This window comes from Heptranchias perlo, chromosome 34 (assembly GCF_035084215.1).
Source record: "Heptranchias perlo isolate sHepPer1 chromosome 34, sHepPer1.hap1, whole genome shotgun sequence".
In the NCBI taxonomy this organism is placed as follows: Eukaryota; Metazoa; Chordata; class Chondrichthyes; order Hexanchiformes; family Hexanchidae; genus Heptranchias; species Heptranchias perlo.
Window position 1 is genome coordinate 22878297 of NC_090358.1, and position 13845 is coordinate 22892141.

The 13845-nt window shown below is 43.5% G+C and overlaps 1 protein-coding gene across 1 annotated transcript in view; it reads right to left on the reverse strand.

Moving 5' to 3' along the window:
* LOC137301888 (hepatoma-derived growth factor-related protein 3-like) overlaps window positions 1-13845 on the reverse strand; it is a 91210-nt gene that overhangs the window by 28380 nt on the left and 48985 nt on the right. The window contains exons 2-3 of the mRNA XM_067971600.1: window positions 11141-11217; window positions 6247-6385 (exon numbers count right to left, since the gene is read on the reverse strand). Of these exons, the coding sequence (XP_067827701.1) occupies window positions 6247-6385; window positions 11141-11217 (216 nt within the window). The remainder of the gene's footprint in view (window positions 1-6246; window positions 6386-11140; window positions 11218-13845) is intronic.

Consider the following 13845-nt stretch of genomic DNA (forward strand, 5'->3'; position numbering starts at 1 on the left):
GCCACTACCACGCAACCCAATCCTCATACAATCTCATGGCTCTATCCCATACTCACCCTCTCGTGCATCTCTCTCACGGCCAGCCTCACTCAACCTGCCACCACCTGTGCTGCAGCCACAGGGCATGCATCACATATGTGCAGTAGGAAGCGTAAGGCAAACGTGTCGTGAGCATGAAGGGGATGCACAAGGGTGTTTGAGGGTTTGTCATGGGTGTTACTTATATTGAATTTCAGAACAACTCATTACACATTATATTGGCACCACTACTGCCATGTCTTCGCGAATCCTGTCTGGTTTGTGCAATAATGCCCGCTCCTGAGGATCACTATGAGGACCCACAACTGATGCCACCCATTGTGGCACTGCAGAGTGGGTGTAGGTGTATTTGCAGGGCTCTTCTGCGCAGACGACTGAGAGACATCGGCAATGTCCCCGGTTGCACCCTGGAAGGATGCGGAGGAGAAGTTGTTGAGGGCAGTGGTGACTTTGACAGCGACAGGTAAGAAGATGGTGCTCGGGCCAGCCAGGAGCAGCTCGGCATGAAAGAGGCTGCAGATGTCCACGACTACATGTCGAGTGACTCTGAGCCTCCGTGTGCACTGCTGCTCGGAGAGGTCCAGGAGGCTGAGCCTCGGTCTGTGGACCCTGTGGCGAGGGTTGTGCCCTCTGCGATGCATCTCTCTCTGCGGTAGCCCTCCCTCCTCCTGTACAGGTGGATGTGTCACAGCACTCTGTTGTGGAGCTCCACGTGTCAGAGGTGGACGGCGTGGATGGCGAGGCTGGTGATGCTGTTCGCCCTCCGAGGAGGTCATGACTGCAGCTACGGCGCCCCCCATCCGCAAGATGTACAACTGAGGGGGTCCGCAAGGTAGGTACATGTCTCTGGACCCCAGGGTAAGTGTGCAAGTTGGTGACTTTGACTGCCAGGAGGAGGGTGGTGGAGGCCAAACTTTGTCCCAAGTGACGGAGCGGCCTCCTGCAATGGGTGAGGGTCTCCCCCACCCCCAACCTGTCAAATGGACCTTTGCAGCTGCCACAGGCTGACAGCTGCAACACGTCCATTCGACCTGGGAGTGTTTCCCCCAGTGTGGGAAACAGTCCCATTTTGTTCTAAAATCCCACATAGTCCCTTAATCAGGTCAGTTAATGACCTGAAATACCTAAATAAATACTGTCAAGTGGCATCCCGCTGGCTTTAATTGCCTGCGGGATTCCCACCAGCGGGGGCTGTGCGCGCACGCCGGCGCGTCAGCGGAGAACCCGGAAGTGCGCGGGTTCGGGGCAGGCTCCGGTACCGCGCCGGGATTCTCCGATTTTCGGAGCCCCCCCGCCAGGAACGCACTGGTAGCGGGTGCTAAAATAGAGCCCAGTGTCTTTCACAACCTCAGGATATTCCAAAACGCTTTATGCCAATGAAGCACTTTTGAAGAGTTGTAATGTAGGTAATGGGGCAGCCAATTTGCGCACAGCAAGGTCCCATAAACAGCAATGAGATAATGATCAGATAATCTGTTTATTAGTGATGCTTGTTGAGGGATAAATGTTTGCCAGGACACCAGGGAGAACTCCCTTGCTCTTCCTCGAATAGTCCTATGGGATCTTTTACGTCTGCCCAAGGCGGCAGATATTGAACGTCTCATCCGAAAGATGGCACCTCCGACAGTGCAGCACCCTCTCATTACTGCACTGAAGTGTCAGCATAGATTATGCGCTCAAGTTTCTGGAATGGGACTTGAGTACAGAAATTTGCAAAGAACTAAATTCAGGATGCCACTGGAAAAGATTTTTGAGTGACTGAGTTGGTTCCCGATTTGCCCTACTATATACCCTTAAAAGTAAAATTTATAACCTAAAAGACATTAAAAAAACTGAAAAAAAATCACAAAATATACCCACACACTTACACATCCTGGCTCTCAACACATCCAACAACTTGCATAAATCCTCCCTTTTCTGAGACCTGGGGCTTGCCTTCTGCCCCATTCCCAGAGCTTTGATTCTTAAGCCAGGCTACAGCTCACAATGTTTTCTGTGCCTCCACATACACACAACCTGAGGCTCCGTGCCCTTCACTGCTGGTTTTTGCCCCTTCGTGGTAAATCCATGCGCAATCACAAGGATTTTTTCAGTTCTCATGAATATTCACCTCCCCATACAGCTTTTGACAATCATTTAAAATCAATTTGGGGCCATTATAAAGTATCGAAAGATGTTTGACCCCAATATGGAGAGACTTATCTTTGAGCATCTTCATCCGTCTAAATGGAAGCTACAGCTCTTTAATGCTCTTGTGTATTTCAGTGCACCAAGCAAAATATGGAGCATATTTAAATTGTATTCACGAGCTCGGCTCGCAGAATTCAGGGAGCCCAGTCGTTAGAGTGACGGCAAGTGCAAATGGCTGTGTGCCACTGGCCACACGCCTGGGGCTCAATTTCAAACTTAAATTGCAGATGCGTTGGGGGCGGGGGGTTGCGAAAATTGCAGAAATGCAGAGCAGGTTCGGAAGCCGGCTCCAACCCGCCGACTTCCGAGTTTCCCATAGACGTGCGCGGGCGTCCCGAATCCGGAAGTCCCGCCGGCAACCTTCCCACGGCTTCTGATTCACGCCTGGTGAAGGTGTGAAGGGCCGGATCAGGCAAAAAGAAAGTTAATAAATTAAATAACAATCGATCGCACAAAATTAAAACACAAAATCAACCTACCTTTCCACCCTGCTCCGATGTCCGATGTCTCCCTCTCCGATCTTCCCCTCTTCCCCCCCCATGACCCCCCCGATCTTCCCCTCACCCCCCCGATCTTCCATTCTCCCCCCCCCCCCCCCAATCTTCCGTTCCAGTGCCGAATGACATCTCACTCTCTCTATTTCTATCTCCCCCCCCCACCCCCCCCACTCGGCATTGCAGTTCCTGTCGGAAAGAACTTTGATCACCATCAATCGCGTCGGAAATGGTAACTTTTTAAAAAATTCGGGTTTGCCACGTGCACCTTCACCAGCCCCCCCGCCCCTGCTCCCCGCTGCCAACCCACCACCATTTCAAAATTGAGCCCATTGAGTCCCAGGAACACTTTGGCCACGATTGCTGAAGGGTTTGATGGAGATGTCTAAATGAATTAGGATAGTTAGAGTTCTGCCAATCAAAAAGCTTGGTGTCGGAGTGAGATGTTAGAGTGTGCTCTATCAAACCATTTTTATTACATGTAGAGGGATGTATAATAGTGGATGACAACTACAGGACATCTCTGGATGCTATAAGTGGCTTGGCGATTTTGGGCATTTGCCTGACCTGGTCTGATAGAGATAGACTCCGCTTTGATTCTTTAAGTAGATGTTGCTATGACAACAAACAGGAGGGGCAGCGATTGTCACTGGGAGAAAAGGAATGGATGACAGCCCCACTTGTTGATACATCTTTGCTGATTCTAATGCAAGGAAAAGCAATTAGTGCCAGGTATGTGGGACCTACACCGCTCGTTTTTATCTTTTTTTTTTAAAATGGGAAGCTGGGGAATTTTAACAGTGTTTTGTCCAACAATACAGAAAAGTGTGTGTGTGTGTTTAAAAAGTAAATGAGAAGGTGCAAAGTATGAGTTCTGTGATCACGAACATGTTCTGAAGTTTGAAGTGTAAACTTTTGATTACATTTTTTATAGTACTCCTCCCAAGGGGGAGAAAACATTTTGAAATTTACTTTTAGGGGAAAAAACAAGAAAACAACCTTCTTGACACTGTGCATCTTTTAAATTTTTTTGTGATTTTGCTGAAATACTGAGTTTAGATTTTTAATTTCTGGTAATGGATGTTGCCAACTAGGAGCTCGATGGAATCCTTTCTGGGTCTTGAGTAAATGGCCATTTTTGTGGAGCCATGATGTGTAAATATTATGCACTCCACATCTGCATGGCCCCGTGTTTTATCAGTTAAGTGGCAACTTAAGACACTTCAGAAGTTTGACTGAAGCATTATTACAAGGTCATCACAATTTCTGTGCTTTCCCATGAATAAATTGCAGCCATTTAAAATCATTAATGCAGTTCATGGAGCACTCTGCATTCCTGATCACTTTAAAAACCTCATTGACTTTTTTTGACAATAATTTCCCAGGCCTTATGATAACCCTCTGCAAAAAACACAAATCTGAATCTGATCTATTGCTTTACTGAAACAAACAAGGCAGCTTTTCTGAGATGTATTTAATTGGATTTCTCAGAAGGTATTTCATAAAGTTCTATTTGTGAGGCCATTTAATAAGATAAAGCTCACAGTACTAAGTTAATTAACAAGACTGAAAATTGGTTTGACTATAGGAAGTATAAGTGGTGACAAATAGAAAAGACTGTGTTTGGAATATTCAGGGTCTCTTGCTATTCATAAATAATACTGGGAAGGACAGCTCTAGTAAGGACCTTATCTGCCCTTTACTGACCATTTCAAAACAGCCTGCTGGGATCACACATTTGAATACCTGCAGCAAGCATCCGATTGAATAATGACTCACTTATCACGAACAGTAAGTTAAGCAGCAGTAAATTGGAATATTTGGTGTTAACGGTTCACAGATCTACATACACAGTTAATGCTGCATAAGTGTTTGAAGTGCTTTCACACCCATTATGCAAACTACCAGTCCCCCCGAAACGTGATACCTGGACCAGGTAAGATACATCATAGAATCAGCAAGTAAATAGACAAGGTTGCGGTTAATATTTTCAGGAATTACACATATTGTATCTGAGAACTGAATCAAAGCACATATGACCCTGATGTTCAAAAGAACAATAAGACATGAATCAGTGAATTACAGAATATGTTGGTAGTGGGTAAAATGCTTTGAAGAATTTTATTGGATACTATTAATATTATATAATGACGTAGTGGTCATTAGGACCAGTTGGCATAGTTTTAATAATAATAATGAAGAATTAACCAAGTCTGCAGAGGGTTATGCAATAGATATATTTATCTGTTGCCAGATGTCAGTGTAAGAGAGATTGATAGGGATCTAAAGTATCTGTACATAGCACTTGCATAAAGAATGAGAGATGGATTTTGATATGGATAAGGTAACATACATTGACACAGGAAATATGTGTACAATGAATGGGTGCCTATTAGCAAAAGTCAAAAAGGATTTGATTACTGAGCATTCACTGAAATTATTCAAACAATAGAAAGTTGTTATCAACAAGGCTAGTCAAGTACTGGGATGCATATCAAGGGCATTTGATAGGATGTGGGAACAGGTTACATTAACCCTGTATAACTCAGTTGTGATGCCACATTTGGAACTTTGGGCACCATACCTTCAAAAGGACATTGACACATTGGGGAGGGTTCAGAGGATGATTCCGAGATTTAAAACTCTAAGTTATGAAGCGAGGCTCACAGAATTGAACTTGTTCACAGGAGAAAAGAAGTTTGAAAGGGGACATGGTTCAGGTCTTTAAAATGCTGAAAGGCATGGATAATGTGGATGTAAGCAGATTATTTAACTTAAACTATGATCACAGAACAAAGAGGACTTGAGTACAAAATTAACAAGCCTCAAATAAGATTAAAGATCTGAAGAAATGTAGTAGATATGTAGAATATATCTGTGGAATAAAGTCCCATCTTAAAGCATTGTTTATTTACTCCTTTACGAATATCTGGATGAATATCTAGTTAAGAATTCGCTGGCAAGTTACAAGGGTAAGTGAAGTGATCAAACACCCTATAAATCACTGTGGCTTCTGGAAATACCGTTCTTAAAAAAAAATTGATTGAGAACATTTAGGTTTGCTAGATTACCGTAGAATGTCAGCACTGATTCTCACAAAGCTTTCTCTTCTTGGTAGTTTTATCTTTGAATATTCAACTAATTCCCTTTGGAGATGCGATAAGTTGCGTAGAGTCCATGACAGGGCAAATTGTATGTGGTCTTTTGAAAAGAACAGGCTCATTGGGCTGAATGGCATTTTGCTTACACTTTCATGATTTCAGTTCACCATTTGCAAGAAACCATGATGTATTTATTGGGTGACACCTACGCCTTAATATTTGATGTATTGTATATAGATATGAAGCATGTCTCAGTTGTAAAGTATAACCATCAATTCACAAACACTGGCAAAATAAAAGTCAATGATGAATTGTCAGAGCCTTGCTCTTTGTCAGAATTTGCTGATACTAAACTACCAATCAACTTTTATTGGCCTAATGTACGTTACTAACATACTGAGGCAACCAAAGATAGTCATTACCTGATATCCAGTGAACTTGACGCCAGGATTGTTTTCAATCTCCCACAGTCCTTCGTTGAAACCTTTTCGCTTGTTAGATTTTCCAAATTTATCTTTATACTCTTTGTAAGGTAAAAGGTCTTTTGGACCCAGAAAGGCACTGCAATAGAAAATTCAATTGCTGACCTCAAAGATTTTCAATCAGCTTCACAGGTTAAATAAAGTACACATCAAAACAAGATACCAAGATATAACACAGGCCGATTCCCCGATTGGCACTTCTTGCAAGGATCGGTGCTCGTTGGTTGGAAAATTGGGGGTCCGCAGGCTGATTTTCCATCCATTTAAGTAAATGACCTGCGATCGCCCGACCGGGGCTCTCTGCGGTGGCTGCTCGTTGCAGGGAGTGCTTGATTGGGGTACCAACAACAACAACAACTTGCATTTTTACAGGGCCTTTAATATAGAAAAAAAGTTCTGAGGCGCTTCAGCGAGGCATAAGAAAATAATGAACACCAAGCCAAAAAAGGAGTAATTACAAGGTGGGTTTTAAGGAGGAGAGGGAGGGGGAGAGGCAGAATGGTTCAGGGAGGGAATTCAACATGGGGCCTAGGCAGCTGAAGGCACAGCTGCCAATGGTGGGCCAAAGGGGGAGGAGAGATGCACGAGGGGGAGGGGGTTGTGTGGTTGGAGGAGGTTACAGAGATAAGGAGAGGCAAGGCCATGAAGGGATTTAAACACTAGGATGAGAATTTTAAATTTGAGGCGTCAGGGGACCAGGAGTCAGTGAGAACAAGGGCGATAGGGGAGTGCGACTTGGTGCAGGATAGGATACGGGCAACTGAGTTTCGGATGAGCTGAGCTTTATAGAGAGGAGAGGGTAGGAGGCTGGCCAGGAGACCATTGGATTTGTGAAATCTGGAGGTGACAAAGGCATGGACGAGGCCATGTGGAGCACATGTGGGCTGTGGCAGGAGGCAGAGGTGGGCGATGTTACAGAGGTTATGATGATGTTATCAGTCCTGTATAATGCATTAAATTATCTGCTGGAGAACCAAATACCAAAGTTGCAAAGGGACATTGATAGGTGAAGTGAGTGGGCAAAACTGTGGCAGATGGAGTTCAATGTGGGGAACTGGGAGGTCATCTACTTTGGACCTAAGAAAGATAGATCAGAGTATTTCCTAAATGGCAAGAAGCAAAGAACTGTGGAGCAGCAGAGAGATTTAGGGGTGCAAGTACAGAAATCACTAAAAGCTAGTGGGCAGGTACAAAAAATAATTAAAAAGGGTTATGGAATGTTAGCCTTTATCTCAAGAGGGCTGGAATACAAAGGGGTGGAAGTTATGCTACAGTTGTATAAAGCTCTGGTTAGACTGCATTCAGTTCTGGGCACTGCACCTCAGGAAGGATATATTGGCCTTGGAGGGGGTGCAGCGCAGATTCATCAGTATGATACCGGGGCTGAAAGGGTTAAATTATGAGGGCAGGTTGCATACATTAAGCTTGTAGTCCCTTGAATATAGAAAATTAAAGGTTGATCTAATTGAGATGTTTAAGAAGATTAAAGGATTTGATAAGTCAGAGGGAAACTATTTCCTCTGGCGGGGGAGTCCCGAACAAGGGGGCATAACCTTAAAATTAGAGCTAGGCCGTTCAGAGGTGCTGTAAGGAAGCACTTCTTCACACAAAGTTGAAATCTGTAACTCTCTCCCTCAAAAAGCTGCTGAAGCTAGGTCAAATGAAAAATTCAAAACTGAGATGGATAGATTGTTGTTAGGTAAGGGTGTTAAGGGATATGGGAGCAAAGGCAAGTAAATGGAGTTGAGGTACAGATCAGCCATGATCTAATTAAATGGTGGAACATACTCCAGGGGCTGAATGGCCTACTCCTGTTCCTATTTTCCTAAATAGAATTTACATTTAATTAAACATAAGGGTAGAAATTCTTGTTGGGATGTAGAACAATCTTTTCGCTGCTATTTTAACACGTTAACTGTTTTAAAATAATGGGCTAACGTTTCTGTTAAGATAGCGAACAGAGGAACGTCGTTCAAGTGCATTAAGAGTTTGTCCACTGATATCGCCAACAGTAATTTCTAGCCTATATCTGCTGTAGTTTTTAATTTTCATCTATTAGTATTAAACCTACCTTTTTGACTAAGCTTTTGGTCACCTGAACTGATATCTCATTATGTGACTTGGTGTCAAATTTTGTCTGATTATGCTCCTGTGAAGCGCCTTGGGGTGTTTTATTATGTCAAAGGCGCTATATAAATGTTGTTATAGTAGTAAAATTTTTATTGTAAATTTTTATGACTTGTTACTATTTGTGTAATTCTTGGCTCAAATGTTTTATACAAAAAAAACATTACTTTGAGCAAAATATCTCCTAAATGTTCTCAGTTTTGCTTTTTTATATTTGTTCTTACACCTCTTGGCAATCAATGATTTTCAGAAATTCTACAGAAGGCCTGCGTCTTACTATTTGCTATTTTCTTCAAATTTCTCCCTTCCCCATCTCACCAGAAGACACTGCTTTGTTCTGGGCCTACAGCTCCACAGGGACCAGCCAACCTCTTGGCACTTCACCCCATCATACGTCAGCCCAGGCAGTGAGTTGGCATTATCGAACCATGAGGGGCATCACAGCCCCGAGCTCCATTCTGCCCTCAGCCAACATCTACAATCCAGCTGGAGTTAAGGAGAGCAAATAGGGCGGGAACCCTGGTCGATTCTTCTCCTCCCTATCCTGTTGTAGCTGAGGCCAATTAGATCAGCTAACTCGTGACAGACAGGAGATTGAACCTGTGACCATCCTGGTTTGTGTGGCTTAGTTCCACATTTAGCAGTGCATTTATCAATGGAGCCATATAGGCATGCCCAGTGTAGATATTTTAAAAGCAATATATGAATTAATAACTAAAAGGGAAAGTCAAACACAACTGCACAGAAGCAAGCGCTCTAGAATTAATCCACACTGCCTGTGATGAGCACAATAATAGCCTAGAAATTAATGTGATATTAGCATATGAGCATATTCCCCTCATTAAGGGAGGTATTAATTCATTTATTTTAAACAGTTAACATCTCCTTAAAATAATGGACCAAAAACTTCATCTGGACATTCTAAGTGTTTGTACACAAATATCATAAAGTGATTTCTTTGTGGAGTTATCCAATTTTAGTCTTAGGGTTTAGTCCATGCTCTCTATTAAGTATGTGATCTCCAAAGCTTCTTTTCTCAGTCACTAGTCAATTTGCCTTGTGTTTGATTGCAAAAATATTATTCATGGCTTTGCAAACATGAACTTTTCACACAATCTATTAGCAAGAAAGGGGCTCGTTTTTGCTGCTGAATTTTCTTCTCCAGCTGTTCTGAATTTAACAAAAGATCTGTCGAGAGATTGCCAACAGTTTTAAGGAAAGGGGTTTAACCCTTTGAGGACCAGAATAGAATTTCAGCAACAAAATGAAAAATGTAACACACATTGGTTTATTCCATGAACACAATGAACTGTAAAATATTCTTTGGACCTGCAACATCCTCTAATTCTAATAAGTAACAACCTTTAGACATTGAGGAAACAGTTTTGCAGGTATTATACTGACGAACAGAAGGTTAATTTAAAGCAACTGATTTTACAAGTTCTCGTTCCCATCGCAGAGCTTTGCCCGCTGAGAATGCATGTTGGGAATTCAGGGCCAGATCCTTCATGATTTCCTGTCCATTCATTTTGTTCTGCTTGACTTTACCTTTTAATTATTAATTCATGTATTGTTTTAAAAAAAAATCTACTCTGGGCTTGCCGCCATGGCTCAGTGGTAGCACTCTCACTGCTGAAGTCAGAAGGTTGTGGGTTCAAGTCCCAGTCTGGGGACTTGAGTACAAAATCTAGGCTGACACTCCAGTACAGTACTGAGGGAGTGCTGCACTGTCAGCAGTGCCGTCTTTCGGATGAGACGTTAAGCAGAGGCCCTGTCTGTCCTCTCAGGTGGGCATAAAAGATCCCATGGCACTATTTTGAAGAAGAGTATGGGAGCTCCCCCTGGTGACCTGTCCAATATTTATCCCTTAACCAACACCGGAAAACACAGATAATCTGGTCATTATCATATTGTTGTCTGTGGGACCTTGCTGTGCACACATTGGCTGCCGTGTTTCCCTACATTACAATAGTGACTACACTTCAAAAGTGCTTCATTGGCTGGAAAGTGCATTGGTACGCCCTGAGGTTGTGAAGGGCACTATAAAAACCCAAGTCTTTCTTTCATTGGTAAATGCACGGCCAACTGTGGAACTAAGCCGTACAAACCAGAATGGTCACAGCTTTGATCTCGTGTCTCTCACGAGTTAGCTGATCTCAGGTAGAGTGCTGTAATTGGCCTCAGCACCCATAGGTTAGGGAGGAGAAATCAATTGTTCCCACTCTGTTTGCTCTCCTTGACTCTAGTTTAGTGAATACTAAAACTGTGAGGGAATATGTGCTCCAAATTCTCTGTGTACGCTCCTGGCGAGTGGGACTCTGTGTTGACAGTGTGAACTTGTAGAATTACCCCTGATAATGATAAAATAAACAATCCGTCCTTCAACTCACACCGAAAGAGCCTGAACAATTCTTATTCTTTAGAAATATATCTGCACTTTCCACATCTCAGTACCATTTGCCATTTGAAAAACATCTCTTCACTAACCCTAAACTGATTTAACACAAAATCTAAAACCTCTAGCTGCACATTATTCGTTTTTGGGTTTACAGGCCTAATATATTTGGCTAGAATTTCTTCAAAAAGGTCTTCTTTCAGATCTATTTGGACATCTAACATCCCAGATTCACTTTCATATCAGTGAGCCTCTTTTATTTAACAAAATGTACAAAACTGACTTCTTCCATTTTTTTTTAAGTGTACTTACGTCTCATGAGTTCCAAAGAAGAAAATAGGATATTTATTTGCTGGTGGTTTCACAGCTCCTTCTGGGAGCTCATCGATCTGTTGAACAGATGATAACAAGAGAAAAGTACTTAGCATGATTATCACTGTGAATGATGACTTTGCATCTTCATTATTGTACATGTTCATGAGTATCAAGCAGAAACTAAAGGGGGAATTTTAACCTCTCCCCCCCCCCCCATCCCCGCCCGGCAGGAACGGTGAGGGGGGGGGGGTTTAAGATGGCGGGAGAGGGGAAGGGGATTGTCGCTTCCTGTTCCTGCCCCCTGCCATTTTAACCAGCCTGAAATCAGGCATGTTACGGCCACCTGCCCCACAGGAGCGAGGGCCTAATTTAAACGGCAACGTTGCACCTCGATGAAGTAATCGGAACGCACGCGCCAATTTAACCGTGAGCCGCAGGGTCTCAAACCCGCCACAAAAGCTGGCAGCAGCCAGGATTCTGGCCACAGGAGGCCCAGGTATGTTTTTTAAAATAATTTCTAAAGGTTTCTTGTGTGCCTGGAGGAGCAGGCGTGCTCGTCCTGGTCCCATAAGGATACCATTGGCCTCTCCTGCCTTGGGCTCCGCCCCCCCCCCCCCCCCACCTTCCCGCAATTGTGGACTTTCTCGATGCCTCCCCCCATTCCTCACTTACCTTCCCAGGGACCGTTTCCGTGGGTTCCCCGGCAGCGGCCTGACCCTCCCCCCCCCCCCCCCCCATGAATTTGGACTCCCGACCGCCGGCGGTGATGTAATTCCCGCGGACTTCTGGCAGGAGTTAGTGTTGGGAAAAGGTAAAATCACCCGGGCCTCACGCTCCGGAGAGTCGGAGGGTTCACCGCCCAGTTTGACCCCCACACTCACCCCGATTCCTGCCCTGAGTTAAAATCAGGGCTTAATAGTTTTCTAAGTCTGGCCCAAATACATTTATACCATTGCTCAGATCAGTCGGTGGCTTACATTTGTTGCATCTGATTTTTGTCAGCATCATTTAATCCTTCTTTAGGAAACCTGCTGCAATTATATTTTCTTCACACACTCAAGAGTCTAAGCCAGGTTTCTACGAATACTTCGCTGATGAAAAGTGGAGCAGTATAGGAACACAGGCACATACAGGGCTGGGAAGGACCACTGTGGTCCAATCGGCCGGTCCCAATATTCATAAAATATCATAAACCTTTTCTCCAAGTAATTATCCAACTCCCTCCTGAATTTGCTGATACAATCAGCACTCACTTCCACCCTTGACAGTCTATTCCATGCATTCATCAACCTCTGCATCAAGTAATTAAATCGAAACTTGTCTTTTCACCCGCACTCGGGAAGTGATCAAACTTTATAGACTTCCTCACAGTCTCCATAAGGCGCAGAAGCGCGGGACACCATTCAGAACATGTTCTCTATGGCTGCATTACACAGAAACTATTACTGAATGCATCTCACACAAGGAACACTGCACTGCTTGTAATTGGGTAGGCAGGATTTTATGTGAACTTGCCAGACCAAACAAAACTACTTCAAAAGGTCTATTTTTCAAAGAGAAATTTCACAATCATAGAATGATACTGCACCGAAGGGGGTCATTCGGCCCATCGTGCCTGTGCTGGCTCTTTGGAAGAGCTATCCAATTAGTCCCACATGCCTGCTCTTTCCCCATGGTCCTGAATTTTTCTCCCCTTCAAGTATTTATCCAATTCCCTTTTGAAATCTGCTATTGAATCTGCTTCCACCGCCCTTTCAGGCACTGCATTCCAGGTCATAACAACCTGTTGCATAAAACTTTTTTTCTTCATGTCACTCTGTTTCTTTTGCCAATTACCTTAAATCTGTGTCCTCTGGTTACTGACCCTTCTGCCACTGGAAACAGTTTCTCGTTATTTACTATCTCAAAACCGTTCATGATTTTGAACACTTCCACCAAATCTCCTCTTAATCGTCTCTGCTCTAAGAAGAACAATCCCAGCTTCTCCAGTCTCTCTCACAAAACTGAAGTCCCTCATCCCTGGTACCATTCTAGTAAATCTCTTCTGCACCCTCTCTAAGACCTTGACATCCTTCCTAAAGTGTGGTGCCCAGAAGTGGCCACAATTCTACAGCTGGGGCCGAACCAGTGTTTGATAAAGGTTTAGTATAACTTCTTTGCTTTTGTACTCTATGCCTCTATTTATAAAGCCAAGGATCTCATATGCTTTTTTAGCAGCCTTCTCAACTTGTCCTGCCACCGTCAAAGATTTGTATACATACACCCCCAGGTCCTGCACTCCCTTTAAAATTGTACCATTTAGTTTATATTGCCTCTCCTCATTCCTCCTATCAAAATGTATCACTTCACACTTCTCTGGGTTAAATTTCATCTGCCATGTGTCTGCCCATTTCACCAGTCTGTCCATGTCCTCCTGAAGTCTATTACTATCCTTCTCATTGTTTAGTACTTTTCCGAGTTTCATGTCATCTGCAAACTTTGAAATTATGCCCTTTATACCCAAGTCCGGGTCATTAATATATATTAAAAGGTGCTGTGGTCCTAATATCAACCCCTGTATACCTCTTCATCATTGCTCTCTGCTTTCTGTCCCTTAGCCAATGTCATTTCCATGCTGCCGCTATCTCTTTAATCCCATGGGCTTCAATAAGGTTCAAATAGGCACATCATTACTTTCTTTAATCAAATAAAGCAAATGAAAA